Source organism: Formica exsecta, unplaced genomic scaffold, assembly GCF_003651465.1.
Source record: "Formica exsecta isolate Colony F162 unplaced genomic scaffold, ASM365146v1 scaffold26, whole genome shotgun sequence".
Classification (NCBI taxonomy): domain Eukaryota; kingdom Metazoa; phylum Arthropoda; class Insecta; order Hymenoptera; family Formicidae; genus Formica; species Formica exsecta.
In genome coordinates this window covers 3,052,734-3,075,258 of record NW_021849866.1, presented here as the reverse complement: position 1 = coordinate 3,075,258, position 22,525 = coordinate 3,052,734, and the positions used below count along the sequence as shown (strand labels likewise).

The window sequence follows — 22,525 nt, the reverse complement described above, 5'->3', positions numbered from 1 at the left end:
ATCCATCCGCATGGAAATTGAATACTTTCGATATATGTTCCGCCAACACGTGGAGTTTTGCCGCAATATGAACGCATGAATAACTCTAGTATCCTGCGAATTTCTACAGAATTATTTCTACTCAAACTATCCCGACAATCCTTCAACCGTGGTTGTCATGGAAACGATTATGCGACGACCCTTCTATTAAATGTTAAAGGCGATCGAGCTTGCTTCGCTTCGCGACTTCGTCAGTCGTTCGTATTCAATTGAACGGGACGGTAATAGTCATTATAATTTCGACAATAAAATATTCAAATTATCCGAACCAGACGCTAGAAAATAATTCACGAGTTTATTGTGATTAAAGAATTTTTTAGCTTTGATTTAAATAAGCAACCGCTTTTTTTTGCTTTTGCGTTGTACGATGTAAGGTAATATTTTCTCTACAAAATATGCCGATGGCTTATTGTTAGTGCAAAAAAGTAATTCAAAAACATTGTGTATATATGTATATGCGTATTGTTAAGTTCTAATAATAGATTATTATATAATACCAGAGAAAAAAATGTATTACAGATTTCTCTCTCAATTTTTCAGTCGAAGATACGAAAATGAGGTTCAGTTTGAGTCCGCAACCAGGGGAAATTACGCAATGGCTAGACGCCATGAAAATGGTTGCCAAGTTACAGGGGGGGATACCACCAGAATTTCGGAAAAGGGTGAGTAATTTACTTCTATATAAAAATAATAATTTCTAAAAGCACGCGTAAAGATTTAAAGTACCTGTTGCTAAAAATAGATAAAAAAATAAATTAGAATCTTTTTATAGTTATGGTTGACGTTGGCGGAACGTCATCTGGAAAAACACGGCGTAGATTGGAAGCAGGCTGAGAAGATCTGTTTCAATGAGTGGAGTAATCCTGACGACGAAGAGCTCGGCATACAAATCGTGAAGGTACATAGTCGATAAGATATTGTCTAAGTGCGCCGGACGCGTTGGCGTATTTGCGTAGAAACTTCGACCTAAATGATTACCTCTGTTAGAATGCAAGAAAGTCCTCTACTTTTGCAATATTTTGACGAACGTCAATGTTAGTTGTGTGAGTATTGGGCCAATATAACACTTGCATTTTTCATTCCATTTTTAAGATTTTTCAACGATTATTCAAATTAACGAAAAAGAAACTCGGTTATGCAAATACTGTGGATTGAGTAGAAAAACGGTATTTTGTCTTTTGATAATATTGTTTGACAGACATGCTCAGTTTGTCATGCCATCTTCGAAATGACGGCGACCTGATTAATTCTGCGAGAGTATCTTTGAACGCGCATCTCAGCGTATTTACTGAGATAGCGGGCCATTAACTTCGAGATGCCTCTTATATACAATTCTTGGCATGAGACATCGAGCTCTACAAACATAACTCTGTAGCGCAAAAATATTTCAATCGATGTATAAAGGAAATAAAATGTAGAAAGCTAAAAATTGATTACTGCATTACGCAATTAGAATCAACGTGAATACTGTGCATAATTAAAGTGAGTCACCGTTCTAAAAATACTTGTGCAATTTGATATCGCGTCGGATTATATCAACTTGTGTACATTTATAGAATGACCGATGCTTTAATTATTATTAATTACGTCAATATAGCCCGGATTGTTCATCACTATAATGAGTAAATATCTCCGGTTGCTTTTGTAATTAATGTTCGTCTACGTTATTTTTAGCCAAAATTTTCGTTGCCGCTCGCATTTCGAGTCTTGTTTATTCGTTTTATCAGACCAACGATCTGATAGATTAATTATTTATTCATTCACAAACACGCATTATGAAAATTTAATCAAAAGCCTAATAAATTATGGAAAATTAACCTCGCTGAGAAATTACACTGATTTCTGCTGCTCATTTGACAAGACTCGAAGTACCAAAGCGATCATCTTCAGCTAATTCGTCGGCGTTAAAGACATTACGATTCGCAGGATCTGCACAGGACAGGCTGCAGCCTGTTCTGCGGCGCCGCCGGTCGGGACAATCAAGCGGTGCTTCGTCGAGTTCTGCTTGGTTTCGCCCGTTGGAACAAATCCGTGGGCTATTGCCAGGGTCTAAACGTTTTGGCCGCCCTCGTCCTGCAAGTGATGGACCGCGCCGAATCCTCGGCCGTGAAGGTGATGATATATCTGATAGAAGGAGTTCTACCGGAGGGCTATTTCGCCGATAATCTGCGCGGTCTCTCTGTGGACATGGCGGTATTTCGTGATCTTCTGCGCTCGAGGCTGCCAAAGTTGTCCAAGCATCTCGAGGCACTCCAGAGCGACGCGAAAGATAAGGCAACGGGTGAGTCGGGTTGATAAAACATAGAGAGACAAAATTCTCTATGCGAATAAGCGCAGAAAATACAAAGACATGTCGCTGCGAGATATATTATGTTAGTATTGCCGAAAAGATTGAAATACAAATAAACTCCGTTGAACGAGTATCCGACGTGTGAAATGCTTTCACTCTCTTGATAGAAAGTTTGTATAGCGCTTGTGTGTGATATTGTAATAACAAATTTTTATTTCTTATATTAGTCTATGGATAAGATGTTGTAACTTAATTTAAACTGAATTTTTTTTTTCTTTATATAAAATATATCCAGGATATTCACGAAGAGATTTTCAAAATGTCTTCAATTTAAAATAATTAATTAACGCTTGTTTTACAAATACTATTTGTGTGAAACATATATATCTAACAAAATTCCGTTAGATCATAAAAGTTATAATTTATTGCAATGGCAAGAATCTCGAAATAATTTAATTTAATTTGACTTTATTGCTGTTATCTTACTTTTCTTAATTGTTATAAATGGTAGATAATCTTGCTTTTCAGGAAATAGCTATGAACCGCCGCTCACGAATGTGTTCACTATGCAATGGTTTCTTACGCTTTTCTGCCACTGCTTACCGCAGGAAGCAGTGCTTCGTGTCTGGGATCTGATATTTCTCGAAGGTAACGAAGTGCTCCTTAGAACGGCGCTCGCTATCTGGGAAGGCCTTTCAAAGTAAGTTTAAAATTCGAATTAAATCGATCACCAAAATTATACGTTACAAAAATCACGAATCTGTTACTTCTTGAATGATTATATTCGATGGATAAATAAAATAACCGATTGTTCCTGCAGTCGCATAATGGCCGTAACATCAGCGGATGAATTCTACAGCATAATGGGAGTACTTACAAGAGAGATGTTAGAATTCACCGACACAAACAACCTTATAAAGGTGCAATGCAGTCGTTCACATAGCATTTAATAATGACAATATTATCTAGTACGAAAAATTGCGCATCATTTAAAAAGCTTTTCTTGCTTTTGTGATTATATTATCCATTAACAATTACGTTGTATATTATATCGAATATTTTGTAAATAATATAATTTGTTTGTGAATTGTTTCGACAGAACATCGTTAGCATGGGACCTTTGCAAGGTGTGGCAAATTTAAGAGATAAACATCGATACAACATCACCCCATGGGCGCGCAGGCTGAGTGACGACGATGACAGCGAGGCGGAAGAGGATGAGAGAGTGGCTGTAACGGCTGCCATGTTCAACATGGCCCAACGTATAAAAAAAGGTGTTTATTGTTTATAAATTCCGTAGATGCTTCATCGATGTTAAAATCAAAAACACAACAGCGTCATGTTCATCGCTTTTATAGCCATACTAGCTATTTTATCTAGAATCACCACAGTACTATAGCTGGATACATTGAATTCAGTTTCCTAAATTTTCGTATATATTTTAACATAGGATATTATATAATTTTTTTGTACATGTATTTAAAAGTATAGTTTTTCTAGCTCTAATTTCTGAAGAAAAAAAAATTTCATTACTTTGGAGAATAATATGCTAAAATTAAATTACGGAGTGTCCTGTAAATGTTATCTTGAATAAATTAATGCAGTTATTGTTTTAGATTGCGATCAAGCATATTTCGCACAAGAAAAAATACGGAAGATTAAAATATCACATTATGAAATATCTATTGCTCGTTAAAAGAAATAATCAATTCCAGATCGTATACCTTCGACAATAGGAGCATTACAAGCGATTGCACCCAGCAGTGATCGAGACCGCCTTGCTCTCGATATTAGTACATTGAAGCAGCAATATGCAAAACTGCGAGAACGGCAGCGACAGGCACACATAATACTCTCTGGTAATAAGATAAACGTTAAATAAAAATTAAACGAGATTTAAATATTTCAAAAGATTAAAAAATGTGCGAATAACATAGTTTTGAAATTGTGTAATTTTTCTTAATTTATAGTAAAAATTATGCATTGCTTTAAGTTTAATCGTACGTAAAAGCATAAACGTATTGTTACAAACTAATCATATTCAATGATCTATGCACAACATGCAATATGCATGTATATATTATATTAGCAACAAATCACAACAATTTCTTTATTGTCAATATTATTTGAAATTATCGGAATATAGCGTTGGCGAAAATTAAATTGCGCGTTTCTCGCGTTATATCTTGCGATCGAAACAACCGCGTACGTAGGTTTGACGATACATATTATAAAAGCTTTATGAGCAGCACGATACATTACGGTGCTTACTACCGTTCTACTTGCCACCGTAGCTTAGTCATTCCATATTCATGAATGAAACCGAACTCATGTTCGCGCGCGTTTACGGTTGGATACTATCATCATATTTCCATCCGGATGAGAATATACGATAACAACGTCTTGACCTTTCGAGATATTTTGACCTATCACGAAGATAGCGTGGTTTGCACTCTTACTTGTCTCGCTTCAACTTGAAGTAACCACTTTGTACAACTGTTTAACGAGCGAATTAAATTTTTATATGATCAATAATTTTTAATTGGTATATATTGATAAACTTTGAAGCAAAATTGAAGTTTTCGTACAAAGCACACAAGATGAAATGTTTTAAAATAAAATTGAAAAATAGATCGATTGAAAATATGTTTAAAAAATATATTTAAATAAGACAAAATATATTTAAATAAGATAATATATTGTAAAAAGACTTATGAAAATTGATAATATTTTTGTATATAACGTTATAATTATTTTTTAATCCTAACACTATGATAGAAAGATATAACTATTAAAAAATACTGAATTATATTTTATAATGAAAATATAAGAAATAACATATATTCTATAAGTTCTCTAATATCGCATAATATCTTCTTTTAAAATCGATATAGCAGTTAAAAGAAAATATGATATCGAAATAAAATGCCAAAAATGTCATCTTGTGTAACGAAAAAGATACAAAACGTATTTATAGTTCAAAAATATTTTGATATTATTAAGATTATATTTCAATCACACGTCTGATAGCAAAATATGCACTACCTATATTCTAACCAATTTCTTATATTCTGACGCAGCCGCGTGTGCAAGACAGACTATGGTATCTGCGCCCGCTTCTACAGCCATGAATCATCTATTAGTGGGCAAAAATGCCCTCGTAAGTGGAAAGAATCGACCGTTGAGCCTGCCGTCTGCCACTGCCACATCGAAGTTACGACCGACGGCTCTTCATAGCCCAAAAAATCGTAGGGAGAGACAAGGTGTTACGCTTCATTGGAAGGATGCAAAAAGGCCGAAACAAAGGGCCGGCGACTCTGGTGGTGAGTGCAATTAATAGTCGAAAAATCATTGGGTAAAAGATCATAAAAAGTAGTTTTCAAAAAACGAAAGATAGTGAGATTTGAAAATATCGTAAAAATATTGTTGGCATGAAAACGATATGTATATAAAATATAATGCGAGCTACTTCTTGAATATGCATAGAAAGAATTTACATAATATCTAAGATATAATGTAATATAAACAGATAAATAATTATAAATAATGACTAAAAGATTAAATTTTCAAAAAACTTACGTATGATTAATATTATAGAAAGGATGTTATAAAAAAATCAATAATAGCAAAAATGCGCCTTTAATAATTAAATAAACGTATTTGAATTTAAATAAATTTCAGTTTATGAAAATAAGGACAGAATTTCAACTATATATTATAAATATCACAATATTGAGAATAATTACTTATATATATTGAACCTACGATATCATTTCCTATACCTACTCATGGCAAGTGTGACCAACAGAAAGTAAGGTAGAACTGCTATCTACCAATAGTAAGACTCATCATATCGCACCGCTTATCTACCGTCGAACCTCCAATTCCCTATACAATCAATCACCTGTTTCACGTTCGATATTAGCAAGTATTAGTATTGATGCAGGTGTGGCAGATAGGGTCAACAACCAGTTCTGTGCTTTCTCTTGCCAAGTCGTCATCAACATTAATATATATAAATTATAACAAATATATTATTTCTAGAACGTTATTTATCCCTGTTGATTAATAATTTTTATTTGTGATGTAACTGTCATTTGTTAATTGCTATCTTCGTTTTTGAAATTAATTGTGATTTTAATATCATTGTAAACAATTTATTGATATTCTCTATTTTATGTTACAGATGTCGATGCCTTTGGTACAGCATTTTTACAGTCGCCTCCAGAAACGTCATCTGTGACATCGCCCAGCCGGGGTACTGCTGACAGCGATAGTGACAGCACGTCAACGGAATTGTGCGACGAACCGGATCGTCTGAGCGACGTCGATAGCGAGGAGCTTACGTCAGCGTCCGACTCTTACGTCATGGCTACGGATGACGAAAAGCATGCTTGCATCAAAGGTTCATCGACCTCGGCGAGCACACCTGCGCGTTCGTATATTAGGAGCGAGTCAACGGTGATGATCGAGGAATCACAGACGGATCCGATTCTCGGAACCGAATGTAACGATAAATCCCCGTCCTTAACTGAAATTTCGATCGCCAAGATCACCGATCAAATACGAAGACTCTCGGCGGAGGATGACAATAACACGACAGTTCCTCAGATATTAAGTGTGCGCGATAACGACGAGCTATTGTTGACGAGCGATTATTCGATCAAGAAATCAGAGGCGAGAAAAACGGAATCTAAGTCGCAGGATTTCATCGATTATACGCCGAGCGAGGATGTGACGAGTTCGTCGTCAAAGACTATAAATAATTACGATTATTTAAATCTCCAATCTAATCTCGTCGAGAAGAAGATGGATGATATTCTAATGCACAAAACGGATCGACTGAAAGATGTAGAGGAAAAAAAAGAAATTGTTCAGACTAGCAGTGATACAGGCCTTAAGACGGACATAATGGAATTCACTGCGAATATATTGCGAGATAATTCCAAAGAACAAACAAGTATCTCTTTGGATAGAAATTACGATAAATTTATCGCGCCTTTAGACACTAACGACAAACCTTTCGATTCCACCTTAAAATTTTCCAGCAGAGTTTATCCTGATTCTAAAAGCAATAACAATTCAAACGATACGGATATTGCGAGTAACAGAATTTTGGATGTCGCGACAGAGTCACGATCTTTTTATTCCAAGAGATATGTTGTAGGTCATCTTCCAATTTCTCCGATGACGATGGATGACAAACTAACGAAATTATCACCTGAGGTATATAATGTTGCGGTAAACTCGGGAAATCTGACAAGTTCTGAAATGGCTTTAAAGAAAGATGCTTTTAGCGACAAACAGCAAATGAAATCGTATTCTGACTTGAAGAAAAGCTCGAAATCTCCGGAGAGCACGAAGTCGTTTAGCTCTGGAGAGACAATGGGTCCCGATTCGAAGCCTTCGAGTCTGACAGTGAGTCCGAGAACACCAATCAGATCGGATTCTCGTGACTTCACGATAGACAAATCGGCTTGTTCGTCCATCAGCTCAGATTCTAAGACTCTCGTTCTCCATTCTATGGACTCGGATATCGTGCACGACAATCCGAGACCGATCACGAAGAAAATGTCGTACGAAAAATCGAGCCCGTCAACTCCAATTAGTACGGATTCTCTGAGAAACAAGTCCGAGACGAGCCCGAAATTGGTCATTAGCAGCTCCAGCGATTCGTGCAGCCCGAGCAAAATTAAGTCTTCCGAGAGATCATTCAGTTCCGATCTGCAATCGCCCGTAAGTGCCAACTCCATAAAGTATACCTCAAACTATGGTAAACAAGGCCAGGATAACGTGTCGGATTCGCCACTCGATTTGAGCACCGCTACTTCGCCATTTTATCCTATCGCGAATCCTAATCAGAAAACACCGTCGCCGTACGGTGCAAGCAAACAAAGATGCAGCGAAGACAGCGCCGAAACGTCGCCTGATCAGAAATCGATCAACTCGAAGGATTCGGGCAAGTTCTCTGGATATCAAACGAAAGTAGATATCTCGACAAAATCAATCGAAACTAAAGGAAGCGAGATTTCCGAGAGAGTCTCCGAGAGAAACGATCTGTTTGTTAGATCGCAATTCGGCTTGAACACAGAGTTGAACGCGAGTTACACGTCGAGGGAGAAGAGCAAAGCTGATTTGAGCTCTTACGAATCGATCGACGGCGAGTCGCATCGCAAGTGCGGAGATTACGTTGATGACAATACGGACGATCCGCTCTCTGAAAAGGATATAGTGCCTCAATTGCCGTATGAGAAGTTCGACAAGCATTATCTGAATTACAATTACAGGCGTAGAGACCGATCGCGACTGACCGAGAGGAGCTCTAGCAGTCTGGAGAGGAGATATACCGATCTGAAGTCTTCAATCTCGACCGATGAATTCAACACGACTATGGCAAAGAAAAGATCTAGCGATATCCTGGAAGACATGAAGCACCTGGAAGCAAAGGCTCTTAGCGATGGCCCGTCCGATACTAATATGCTGACGAAGAAGTCGAGTGACATCTGGGAGAATATGAAAAGTTTAGAGGCGAGACGGCAGGATACTTTCAGCAATTCAGCGAGCGGCTTTTCGAAACGACGACTAGAAATCCCGGATATAAATGTAACGAGCGAGGGTAGGAAATCTTACATAGTGCATCCTAAAATCAACATCGACGAAAACAGCGATAGTATATTAAAGAGCATAACATGCAACAAAAACAACAGCGATACGGATGACGGCAGAGAATCGAAAGTCGGTGTGTGGACGAAAGTAAAGCCGCGTAAGAAGGGCGACAACGGGCGCAGAAGCAGCGACAGGGCGTTAAAAATTATTCAAGAAAACTCGGCGATATTGCACAAGATACTGGCTTGCCAGGCGAAAAAACGTCTACCAGATCTGGAGGAGATATCCAAGGAGATTACCATCAGTCCGATAAATGAGGAAATTTCCAAGATATTCAGTCCGATTCTCGAAAAAATGGGACTAAACGAGCACGAAATAAACGAGGAATTGGCACGGATAAATTTCAAAGACTTCGACAACATGAGCGCCACCAGCGTATCGGAGTTCGACGCGAAGATCAATGAAGAATTATCAAAACTTTCTCTCATTGACGAGACGGAACAAATCGATCATCTGGCCGTAGACGAGATCATATCGCACGACTATTTGAACACGCGAGAGGCGCTCATAGATCATAAGATAAACGAGGAACTCTCTAAACTGCTTGCAAACTATGAAGATGAGTCTCCACCGAGCATGATTAATTTGGAGAAAGGCTCCTCTAGCCAGAACATAAGCGAGATGGAGAGCCTCGATCTCACCAGCATTTCAACGAACGTATTTTCTTATAAATCCTCTAACGATTCCATCGAGACCAGGAGCGACTTGGAATCAGTGCACGAAGCTGCGATACAGTCGGAAAAATTCCCGTTCGCGACATTGAAATACGAAAAAAGCATATCGCCCAGAAGCGACATAGACATCTACATAGAACTGGAAAAGCTCAACAAGATCTCTACCGCGCAGATGCTGCCGGAAACGCCTCTGAAAATATCGCCGAAACGATTGTCACCCATTACGTATATTTCTGACACTTTACCTTATCCGGAAATACCGCCCGCGACGAGATACGCGTCAAAAATAAGCCCGTTCGATACTACGTTGCTCAAGAAGACTTACGAGCCTTACAAGAGTTTCGACTTCCCGAGCAAGCCGTCGCCGCGGGACAATCCTTATATCGCGTACGATAAACCAGATGATTCGTTCGAGTATATGGATCTCAAGCCAAGAATCGCTATCGATCCCTACGATCTGCATCTGAAGAGCCCGATATTATCCAAAGAATCTTTAGAGTTTCGCGTAAGATATGACGATGAGTCGCCGAAGCCGATTGGCGGTGAATATGCAACCGTTCAGGATGATAAACCGACATTTTCCTTAAACGCAACAAGTTCTTATTACGGTAAAGGTAATAATAAAGCGCTTACGCCGTCGAAATCTATCAACAAGGAGAAAAAATGCTTGGATATCGAGGACTATTCTAGCGATAAGTCGGATTTTCTACGTCATAAGTACAGTACCTTGTCGCCAAAAGAATATTCTTACATCAGAAACACGGACTATGATAAACCATTAGGCACGTTGCCACATGTTATGGTAGAGACAGAGCCGGATATCGGTTCATATCTGTCAACAAGACATCGCGACTATAATGTGTTATCGCCGAGTCGTCAATACAGAGATCAATATTTCTCTTCAAGACCAAATCATTATACCCCGCAATTATCACCAAGTCTGGCAAATGAAGCGAAAAGGCCTGTCTCGCATCCGGAATCCCCGAGCAAAATAAATGTCAGCAAGTATGGAGATTTAACGAGTCAAGGATCGAATAGTTACAAGAAGTCGACGTTGAGCCTCGGTAACATGGAGGAAAACGTGAATAAAGACGAGAACGTTGATACTACTCCGAGTCCGAAGACACACTTTAGTCCATTTCCCGTTAGAAATAACACGAGAAAACCTAAAGAATTGACACTGAAGTTGGGTCTATATTCGCCGAAGAGCTCCGATTTCGATCAATTGAAAAAATCGTAGTGCTTAGTGATTTGTCGAAGCAGTAAAGCTTTCGACCGACGCGAAAGTTTATATGTGAGCTGGTACGCTATTACGAAAAGGAATGTCTATGTTCGTTAGTCAATCGTGTTTCGATACATTCTTATATACTTTACGCAAAACGAAGCATACCCGATGCATTTCAGTGAGTCGCGTATCGATTTTCCGAATTTAACAAAGTGGGCCTAAAAAAATTGTCGCCTAAGCATTCCTAAATCGTAATGTCCGACACCGTTAAACAAATTTAATAATATAAGCTTGATTAGTCGTAACGTATTTTTAAGATAATGATTAAATAAAGTAAGGTCGTGTAAGTTTTTCAGTGCTCGATCGGGTTATAATTCCGAATTACGAATAAATTTTCATTTTTTTTTAAACAGCACACAAATTTGTTTTGAAAAAAATCAGGCGTGGCGAAAATCAATAATCGGTAATAATATAAAAATTAATACGCAGAGACTGCGCGCGCGCGTTATATCATAATCGCGGCAAATGCAAAATAATATCTCCATGAATGCAATTAAATTTGGGAATATTGCTGAAATAATACGTCGTGCGTTATTGACGCGATTACGAAATAGCAAATTCGGGTAAAGCAGATTAATGATAAATTCAATCCCAATATTCGGCCACACGTGTCTCTCGCTTTCGATCCTTTATTTCATCATTAATGTGCGCTTCACAAATATTCGAATAATCGTATTCATTCAAGCTGTTGTTTAAAAAAAGTCCGAAAGAAATATTACAGCACTTGCAACGCTCGCATAATACAATCGTTAAATTTATAATTAAATGCCTCCGATTCCCTCCAGTTTTGAACTATGTCAAAATTTCCTACGAGATATGCCTTCCAAACCGATCGCGATATTCTCAAAGCTTAGATTAATGCTTAATTAAGAGAATTTTACGAGATGTCTTTCTCATACATCTTAATTGTATTACTGCTAGGCAAAAGAATAAAAATCTATAGTATGAATTATTTTGAAAAAACAATATACGACGTAAATTTATAAATTATCAATGTAAAGCTTTATTTTTTAGTTCGTATGTTTGGGCAAATTTATTATATAATTCCATATAGTTTTAAGCAAATTATGCAATATAAATTAGATGTAAAGGAGATGGAGAGATTGTAATGTATATATATATTGTATAATTTCAACTATTGACTATATGTTACATAAATGACTTGACAAGATTCACTCTATCTCTCTCTCTCTTTTCTTTTCAGGATCTTTTTATAAAAAAAAGTATAAAAGTAGTATTTTTAGATGTTTCTAATAAGAAATATTCATATTATCGCGCGCGATATTAAAAATCAGATTGCTTAAACAAACTGCAGTTTAAACGCGTGAACTTGTTACTACGAGTTTAAATCCTTGCTCACAAAAATGGCTTCAATTCTATATATATAACAAAGTTAATCGCATTAAGGGACTCGCACGAGACGGTTCTCTATTTTACCGCAACGATTTGAACGTTTCTTATCGATATATTTAATTATTCGCTTAAAAGCCTACTTGAATATAAGAAAGATGCTTCTGTAACTTACAGTATGCAAAAAAATATCATTGTAATTAATTTCTTTTCATACAATTTACGCATCAACGCATCTGGTCATCACAGCTTATGATTAGCCTACTAGAATATTTCAATCATCTGTGATAGTTTAGAGAACGATAACATACAAGATGTTAACATATTAACATAAAATATTTATATAATTCAATTGTTAAATTAAGTATATATTCTTTTAGTAAACTCTTTCTCTCTGTCTAATTAATAATTTAACAAAAAATTTAGATATATTCCAGATTCTTTTATATATTACATTAAAAAAAAATAATACTAAAATATAAATTAAATTCATCTTTAATGGCAATTTATACATGCATTATTAATCAGAGAACCTGAAAATCGCACATATAATCTTCAAACTCACTCGATATCAATTTTTCAAAGATATACATCTTGTACGAAAGCTCATACATTTTCCACGTTCATTTACCGAATAATACTTGTCAATTACAATATAAGAAAATTATTGATAAAGAAAAAATGTATGAAATTATTGATAAAAAAAACTTCCAGCAAAAAAAAACAGAATTTATAGAAGTTTGTTTTGATATTGTAATTAATTTTTTCTTACATAATAATATATATATTTCATTTGATTTATTAACGCATACCATATAAATTATATCGAGTACTTAAATATGTCTTTTCAGTGGTATACAACAGAATACGTTATATACCTAAACTTAAGTTCATAAAAATTATGGTTTAAACTTCAGTTATCACCATTTGGTTATCACATCGTACGATTGAATTCACGAAATCCGAAAGTAGTTTCAGATGCCTGTGAAATATGGAAAGTATTCGTAAAAGTGCTGGAAAAGAAAAGCGACGGCACGTTTAAATAGCTTAAATAAGAAAATAGTTAATAATGCTACCGAGTAAATTAGTGGATACAACCGCACCGTTAATACTATTGCTATTGTTACGAACTGTCAGCATCTGTCAATATTCTGCACTCTCATTGCGCATCCGGAGAAATTAGGTTCACTTTGTTAAAATTTTAACCGGAAATAAAACTGCTCGACAATATGTACACTTAATTCAGTTCATAATGTTATTTAAGCTTCTCGACGTAAAGTGTTTTTCGATATTTACCAAAGCATACGTTGCAACATATATGGATGAGTAGCGTTTTTCTACTGGATCAAGATACAGAGATCGATTAGAACTTGCAGCGGATGAATACGCATAGCCTGAATGAAGATATCGCGTGGCGCGTCGATAAAATGCAAATCCTACGTATAAGTCTCGTTTAGAAACAGAAAAAGGAATATATTTATGGATTAAGGGCGCGTGTGTAATATTGTTACGTGATGTTTTGAGAAAATTATTGTATATACACAGTGCGAGTCACATGCCAGATATAAGACTGTATATTTGAATTGCATAGAATGATAAGCCGTTATGGATAAAGAAACTGAATAAATATATTGAGAAAGTGAATAAAAACCGCGTAAGTCATATATATATTATCCAATAGAAAGATCTCCGTGCGACTTCGATTACAGTAACTAAATTTATAAAATATAAAAAAAGTTTACTTTTTTTATTATTTCACTAAACAATATTCTGATAGTACACAATTTTTTAAATCTATTTTATATATTTCTTTTATATACCAATAATATTTCTTCAGACTCGTTTTTAGATTTTTATATCGATTCTATGCACTTTTATTTAGATGTGTAGCATATAACACGTTGAGGGAATCAATAGTCAGTTGTTTTATTGCAGAATCCGAAGTAAGAGCGTGTCATAAATGCGATAATGATATATCCATATCCATGAAAAAAATACATATTCACACTCTCCAAAAAAAGAATAGGACAGTACGATTACCGTTCGCAAAACTGCTCGCTCTCTCGGCAACGTACTCGTGCTCGAGTGGACATTTCATTTCGCTAACATGATTACACGCACTCGTGCGTCGAGGATTGCGGATTCGTTTTAATTGGGATTACATTTCAATTAAAACCTCGTTCCCATTAGAGAGAGAGAAAGCCGCATCAAATTTCGAAATGGGGGAGAAAAGGGGAGAAGAAAGAGACAGACGGAGAAGGGAAGAGGAGGGGAGGGGAGACGAGAAGAGAGAGGAGACGAATAATTGATACGGGCAGCGTAATTCAGTTCATAATGTTATTTAAGCTTCTCGACGTAAAGTGTTTTTCGATATTTACCAAAGCATACGTTGCAACATATATGGATGAGTAGCGTTTTTCTACTGGATCAAGATACAGAGATCGATTAGAACTTGCAGCGGATGAATACGCATAGCCTGAATGAAGATATCGCGTGGCGCGTCGATAAAATGCAAATCCTACGTATAAGTCTCGTTTAGAAACAGAAAAAGGAATATATTTATGGATTAAGGGCGCGTGTGTAATATTGTTACGTGATGTTTTGAGAAAATTATTGTATATACACAGTGCGAGTCACATGCCAGATATAAGACTGTATATTTGAATTGCATAGAATGATAAGCCGTTATGGATAAAGAAACTGAATAAATATATTGAGAAAGTGAATAAAAACCGCGTAAGTCATATATATATTATCCAATAGAAAGATCTCCGTGCGACTTCGATTACAGTAACTAAATTTATAAAATATAAAAAAAGTTTACTTTTTTTATTATTTCACTAAACAATATTCTGATAATACACAATTTTTTAAATCTATTTTATATATTTCTTTTATATACCAATAATATTTCTTCAGACTCGTTTTTAGATTTTTATATCGATTCTATGCACTTTTATTTAGATGTGTAGCATATAACACGTTGAGGGAATCAATAGTCAGTTGTTTTATTGCAGAATCCGAAGTAAGAGCGTGTCATAAATGCGATAATGATATATCCATATCCATGAAAAAAATACATATTCACACTCTCCAAAAAAAGAATAGGACAGTACGATTACCGTTCGCAAAACTGCTCGCTCTCTCGGCAACGTACTCGTGCTCGAGTGGACATTTCATTTCGCTAACATGATTACACGCACTCGTGCGTCGAGGATTGCGGATTCGTTTTAATTGGGATTACATTTCAATTAAAACCTCGTTCCCATTAGAGAGAGAGAAAGCCGCATCAAATTTCGAAATGGGGGAGGAAAGGGGAGAAGAAAGAGACAGACGGAGAAGGAAGAGAAGGGGAGGGGAGACGAGAAGAGAGAGGAGACGAATAATTGATACGGGCAGCGCGCGTTATCTGAGCGCGAGAGCGTCGCCGCGGATAAAATATGCATGTTTGCCAATCAAGAGGTGTCCGGGGTTACATGTCCGCCGGCTCCCTCGGCAAACACGCGATTACGAAGGCTCCGGCGGGCTAAACGGGCAAGCAAACAAACGAAACCTTTGACCCGGGAACCCATCCAAATAATCGCCGAATTGGAAAGTACTCCCAGCCCGCGATCCCGCGTCGGACGATTGAACAGGGCGATGTTCGCCGATGCGGAATAACGCAGTGGGGGAGGAGGGTTGCCTTCCTCTAACGATATGTACGAGGGTGTACGGTCGCCGCATAAATTAGCGCGTGAATTATGCAACACACGGCTGTTTTATCAAAGGTTGATAAGCATATTTTTTTCGCCGGTCCGCCCGACCGCGGAGCGCCCCGCGAGCGCTCCAGCGGGACGTTTTACATTTTATTAGTACGAGAAAAGTTCGACGTTACTCGCCATCGTGTTTTACATAATGCCACTCGTGTAGGCCTCCGATTTTTCCCTCGGCTTTTTCCAGTGTTTCGCATTACCAATTTTTTGTTGATTTCTCTCAGTTCCCGCGGCAATATTCCCGACGTTTCGGTGAGCGCGTTTTTTTGTCCGACGTAACATGTTTGTCAATTTGTTCCCGTTCGGCGATATTATCTAACTGAACGATTTAACCACTTGACAAACGGACAATTCGACAATTTAGCCATTCGTGAGATACGCCCATTTAATGCGATCCTATCAAAACTCCTATCAGACTGTTTTTAACATCATACCACACTGTGCATACTACAATAATTCATAATGTCTAATATCTGATAACGTTTTTTCTGTCATTTATATTATATGAAAGCAATTAAAATAAATATCGTTTTCCTGTCAAAAGAGTATAATTCATATTTTTCCAACAACGGATATAATTTCGCATATATTACGTTTATCAAACCGATCTTTCTACAAAGAATTAAATTTGATGTGTTCAAAAATCGATTTTATACGATAAGATAAATGATTCGCGTAAAATCAGAAGCTATAACGAAAATTCGCGGAGGATTAATATATAAAAATTGTGCCGCTGCTCTACGGCTTTTGTCAGCCCTCCGAGATCTGCAATATTGCTTTCATATGACTCGGCATCGTAGTATCTCGCCGAGCTACTTCACAATGACCGGTGATTCCCGCAAGATTAATACGCAACGTATCATTAGATTTCGAGAGGCTTCCGTCGAGGCCAAACCGTGCCGAATGGCAGGTAACCTTAGCAAGATGCATTCGCCGAGTGATGCATCTATTCGTAACTCGAGCGCGCGCATATATATAGATGCGTACATACGTACGATGGTAATATGTACCTAACCCGTTATGGAAATGAGCTCGGGATGCGCGCGCACATCTCGGCGACATCCTCTGCATCGGTAATATGCCCCCGCAACCCTCCCGTACCCGCTCTTNNTTCCCTCCGTGGCTTCCACCGCGCTTCTTGCCACCCTATTATAGTGGCCGACACAGTGCATCTTCGGTGCCGCCAAATCCGGATCCAAGAATCCTATCGCGGAATCGGAGTAGGACGCGGGACATTTCTTGTCGCGCAACTCTGTGAGCGGAGGATAACGAGGATTTCAGGTCGTACTGTCGCCTCTGATTTAAGAGCAGGGCTACTCGTGTTTTCCTTCTCATGGAACGTACACGCTGTAACGTAAAAGTTACGCCGAAGATTTTGAACTCGGGACATTAATCTCTCACTCCTTTTCACGGTGAACCCGGGTATCATTCTTGACAATTCGAAATTTCGCGGATTACGTAACTATTCAAAAACCAGTACATTTTGAATCGAAGATATCGAATGTAATGCTCATATGTCTTTTTTTTTATTTGTTTCCCTCTTTACGTTATTCTTCGATAGTTTCGATTTCTTTATCAGCGTCAATTTAATTAGAGATGTTTTACTGTCGAAATGTTAAATAATAATATTGAGAAATTAGTGAGAGAAAACTTAGGTTTCGAATATTTTTCAAAGAAGAAAAAGAAAGAAGAGAAATGACTAGATCGCAAAATTTATCTACAAATAAAATGTTATTACGTCTTTCTTAGATTGTTCAGTAGTTCGTTATTTTTCTGCAGTGTATAAGAAATTGGCAAGCTTCCCACTTGCAATTCTTCAGTATTTCGTTGAATTTCTACATCGCAACGAAAATGCACATTCATTATATACAAGGATGGATTAATATACATTAGAATGCAGACACATTAATCTCCGTTCTTTGCGTCATAAATTATAGCAACACACTTGATAACACTTGGTGTTTCGCCATACTGTTATTTCTTGAAAGATAATTACGCGATTATAATAATTGTAATATTATTATTGCTTAAATCGTTAATTTTGAGCCAAGTAAAAAAGTCTTTTTAATTTTTATAAAAATAATAAGAATTATTTTTATTAATGATTATTTTCAATTTTTATGAAATTTCCATAACGCGTATGGCAATTCCAATTTTATTACATCTAGAACTCGAGTAATATGACACAAAAATAAAGAGAATTGGATGCATTTTTCGGAGAAAATTTTGGTTCAGAAAACGGGAAGCGTGGTGATCTACATTTTAATGCAATGCTAGGCGACGGCAGGAATACTGATGCAAAGATAATGGAAAAGTGCAGACCCGTATATGAGTCATGCATCCGATCGAGTTTGCTGAACTAGTTTTTGAAAATTCTACGAAAAGCAGGAGGGACCAAGCTAATATATTGACTCAACTGCTACGGTATGAAATATAAATCACAGCTGGAACTGATTCATCTACTTGTGAAAAATGTACGAGAATACTTTGCACTTCTGAAATACGATGTCAGTTGATATAAGAAAATTTCTCGTATAAAATCATAATGAAAGAATGTTTAATGCCATGGACGTCGCTCTGAGATTCCTTCTAAAATCTTTATAAAATCTAAAGTTCTTTGGTGTGATAATTTTATCGTTCTTGTTTTTAAAGAATATATATTACAAATTTTATTTAAAAAAAAATGTGTGCTATGACTTGTAATGAATAAAACAATATTATTTTCTAAGTATAAACTTCTCTCCTCTCTTCCTTGAAAAGTCAAAAAAATAAAAATAAATTTTGTTGCAATTTTCGCGCAAGACATTATAAATATTAATCTGCGAAAGCATCACCAGAATTTCTGGCTTCTATTAATTGCATAGAATAAATATTTCAAGTTAATAAAATATAACATAATAAATACGATAATAAAAGTTACTCTATATGTTGGGGATACAAAGCGGAACACGTGTGAGAGTTAATGTATGTACAATATAATTGAAATATCGCACATTTTAAACAGTACAATAGTAAAATTACGGTCACCTCTGCGAATACATCGAATTACTCACGACGAATCATAAATAGCGTTGCACGAATCTCATGAAAACCGCACGGGTGTTGATACAAGTCAGAAACGATGCAAAAACATGACCGACTCGGTCCCCGTCGGCAATCAATTGATATCAACAGGATATATAGGCGAATTATATGCGCGTTACATGGCCCACCGACTGGGAATTATACAATTGAATAACACAGTGGTCCAACTATTATGTAACAGCGGAGCGACTAACTTCTGCACAATGGCGGAGTGACAATGCCAGAGCCCGTTCCTGTTCCCGTTTGTGACAACAGTCAAGTGACAAGTGTCCCCTCCAATTTTGCTTCGCGGATACTAATTGTCGCGCGAGCGAAATTGTTGAAACCGCTCATTGTCACACGTATACGTTAATCCTTAAATGCACGTGGTTTTTTATCTCTTCAATAAAATAGATAACATTTTTTAAACTGACTTTTAGCTAGTATATACACGAAAGTAAAAAAAAAGACTAAGCTTTATATGTTGACTTATTAAGATCGACGTAAACGCTTTATCGTGATCTTATATAAAGACGCACTTGGAACTTTCAGAACGGCGCTGAAAAGAGACTACATTCAATTATCGCGAATCCACAATGCTGTGCATTTAAGAATTAAAGTTTTCCGATTCGAGTATATTTAGCTTCCAGCTTTTCGTAGCCGGTGCCCAATAATAATTTGATGAATGATAAAAAGATATTTTCAGATATTATCAAACTTTACTAAATATGTTTCTTGACGGAAAATTAGATTGATATAGTCAAAGAAATATGACGAAATAATCTAAAATAACATTTTCTTGCAGCTATAATATCCTAAATAATAAGTAATACGATTGCTGCGATCATGTGAATGTTCAGATATAGATATTGATAGTAAAAATTAATAATGTCAAATATTGCAGTTTAATGAAATATTCGATTAAATGCTGCACATGACGCAAATACATATGAGAAACTATATTCAAGCTAATACTATAAACCATGCACCAGTTGACGTATGAAATGAAAGTTTCAGACATTTCTAATGTCCCATTCGTTAATTAACCGATGCAATAGGTCATTTGAACTTGTATGTACTCACGTGTAGAAATTGATGACATGTTCGAATATAGATTACCATTCTACTATATATATATATGACAAATTTTCTCAAATATATTAACATTATATAAAGAAATCAATAGCAATCATATAAAACATGTTCTTATTAAATAGTATTCGTCATAGTAAATTTTTTATAAATTTGTAGCTTATTTATAAATCTGCAGATTATTATATATATTTTTATAAAATAGTCCTTTTATATATATATTCTTATATGTAATTTTTAGAAAAATTATTCTATAAAAAAGAAAAATAGCAAGATATAGGTATATCGGTATGGCAGTTGTACCAACACGGAAATACAGCCTTATGTCAAATAAAAAGAAACCCAATGCGTTAAGCTTTTTTTCATCTCACGAAGAGGGGTTACCGATGCATTGACGTTATTGAAAAGTTACTTCAAATAACAAGATGATAGATGTGCGAGAGAAAAAACTCTCAATCGCTTAAATCTTTTTCCTATTGAATGAGAAGAAAAACATGTCCTTTTTTGATTACGTAAACAGCGGTTATTTATCAATAAACAGTCTCTCGTCATATAATATGTAATTTATTATCTACTATATTGTATTTTTCTCTGAACTTGATATAATCAATTTAATGATAGTGTATAATTGTATCAAGGAATGTTTTTGTTATAAAGACTTCTTAATTACATTTTTGGTAAAAAAGTTCGATATGAGAAATTTCAGATATTCTAGAAAATTTATAATATAGATATAAATTCTAATAGAAATATATAATTAAAGCAAATAATATTATTGTATCAGTTATTATGTATGTAGAGATAATGCAATTTTTTTAGTAAATCGTAGTTTTGTGTGATCGTAATGTTTTCAGTATAAGTATTCCCACTCCTATGTTTACCTCACTAGAGAAATGGAACGAATGTTCATTGTCAGACAGTGTACATTCGTACATATAATACAAATATGAAAAAGTAAATATAAAAATTTAATGAAAATAATTGTGCCAGAAAATGTGGAACGCTTTTGTCGTTATGAAATACGTTTTTGCTTTTATATCTTTTAAAAACAAATAAATTAAAATAAAATACATTAAAAAAAAAAAACAAATGTCAAAAATATTACATTACGTTTAACGCTAATAAATATCCAAATATTATGGATTAAACTTATGATTTTTTTACGAATACAATCTCTTCTGGTACATCATCAACGCAATTATTCAAAAGATGATGTCTACACGAAAGCCATCCCCAAAGTTCTACTTAACCATATCATCAAACTTGATCGGGCACTTTAGTCGATTTCCTATAGCAATGCATCGGGCCCGCAGTCTTACATCAATTCATAATGCCTACCTTTACTCGCCGAGAGCGCTGAATTAATGGTCCTCTTCTCCAAGAACTTCGGACACTCGGCTTGTCTCCAAAATGCAGTCGCGCACCTGCCATCCTGGATTACATCTTACCTTGACGGTTGCCACACGATGTATTCTCGTAATAATGCAAATTCTCATTGCACACGCATCGTTTTCGCAATGCTGGTAAATTGCGGCCAGCAAAGCATTTCAGTAAACGCAGATTATTATATTTATTCGTATCAATATTTGAAATAATGTACCAACATGACTAGAACATCATTAGAATGTTCATAGAAAATTGATATATATATATATATATTCACATTAAGAGATGCAAAATAAAAATAGAATATTCAAGTTGGAAATGGTACATCGAGTAAATATGTATTGAATAAATATTGAATACGAATATATTGCATGAATTATATTCAATATATTGCATGTTGAATATTCACGTTGAATAATCGCGCATAATTCTGATTTATTATCGATATTAAGATATTGCCAAGAAATTAGAATCAATAGCAAAAATAATAAATTTAATAAATTTTAAAAAACTGTCGCTGACCGTCAATATTGCAAAATCATAGCCAAATTCTATCGCCAGAAAGAAAAAAAAATTTAAGAATACTAAACAACATATTATTAGCATATATATAAGCATATAATATATAAATTATATATCAACTCATTCCATATGTAAATAGTAATTTTGCATATCACAATTCATTGAGAGAATAAATATTCAAAAATCTTTATTTGTACTAAGCAAAATTCTTGTTAGAAGATACTTTATGATATTTAAATCAGTCTTATTTAATAATATCCTTTTTCAGTTTATAAAAGCACGATAAAGCACAGTACAATTATATAAATCTACAAAAAAAGAAGCATCAAATATATATATATAAAATTTCGACGATCTAAACAGTTCGATGTACCTAGATGCAGCCGAGTGGGAAAAGTGTGTTTTA

The 22,525-nt window shown here is 35.7% G+C and overlaps 1 protein-coding gene across 2 annotated transcripts in view; it reads left to right on the top strand.

The window, feature by feature from the left end:
- LOC115236747 overlaps positions 1-13,948 on the top strand; it is a 29,281-nt gene extending 15,333 nt beyond the window's left edge. For both annotated transcript variants that reach the window (XM_029809402.1, XM_029809403.1), the window contains 9 exons: positions 580-701; positions 812-937; positions 1,966-2,320; positions 2,858-3,029; positions 3,150-3,249; positions 3,429-3,603; positions 4,045-4,188; positions 5,410-5,652; positions 6,516-13,948. In XM_029809402.1, coding sequence (XP_029665262.1) covers positions 580-701; positions 812-937; positions 1,966-2,320; positions 2,858-3,029; positions 3,150-3,249; positions 3,429-3,603; positions 4,045-4,188; positions 5,410-5,652; positions 6,516-10,909 — 5,831 coding nt within the window. In that variant the 3' untranslated portion in view covers positions 10,910-13,948. The remainder of the gene's footprint in view (positions 1-579; positions 702-811; positions 938-1,965; positions 2,321-2,857; positions 3,030-3,149; positions 3,250-3,428; positions 3,604-4,044; positions 4,189-5,409; positions 5,653-6,515) is intronic.
- Positions 13,949-22,525: the final 8,577 nt, after the last annotated feature.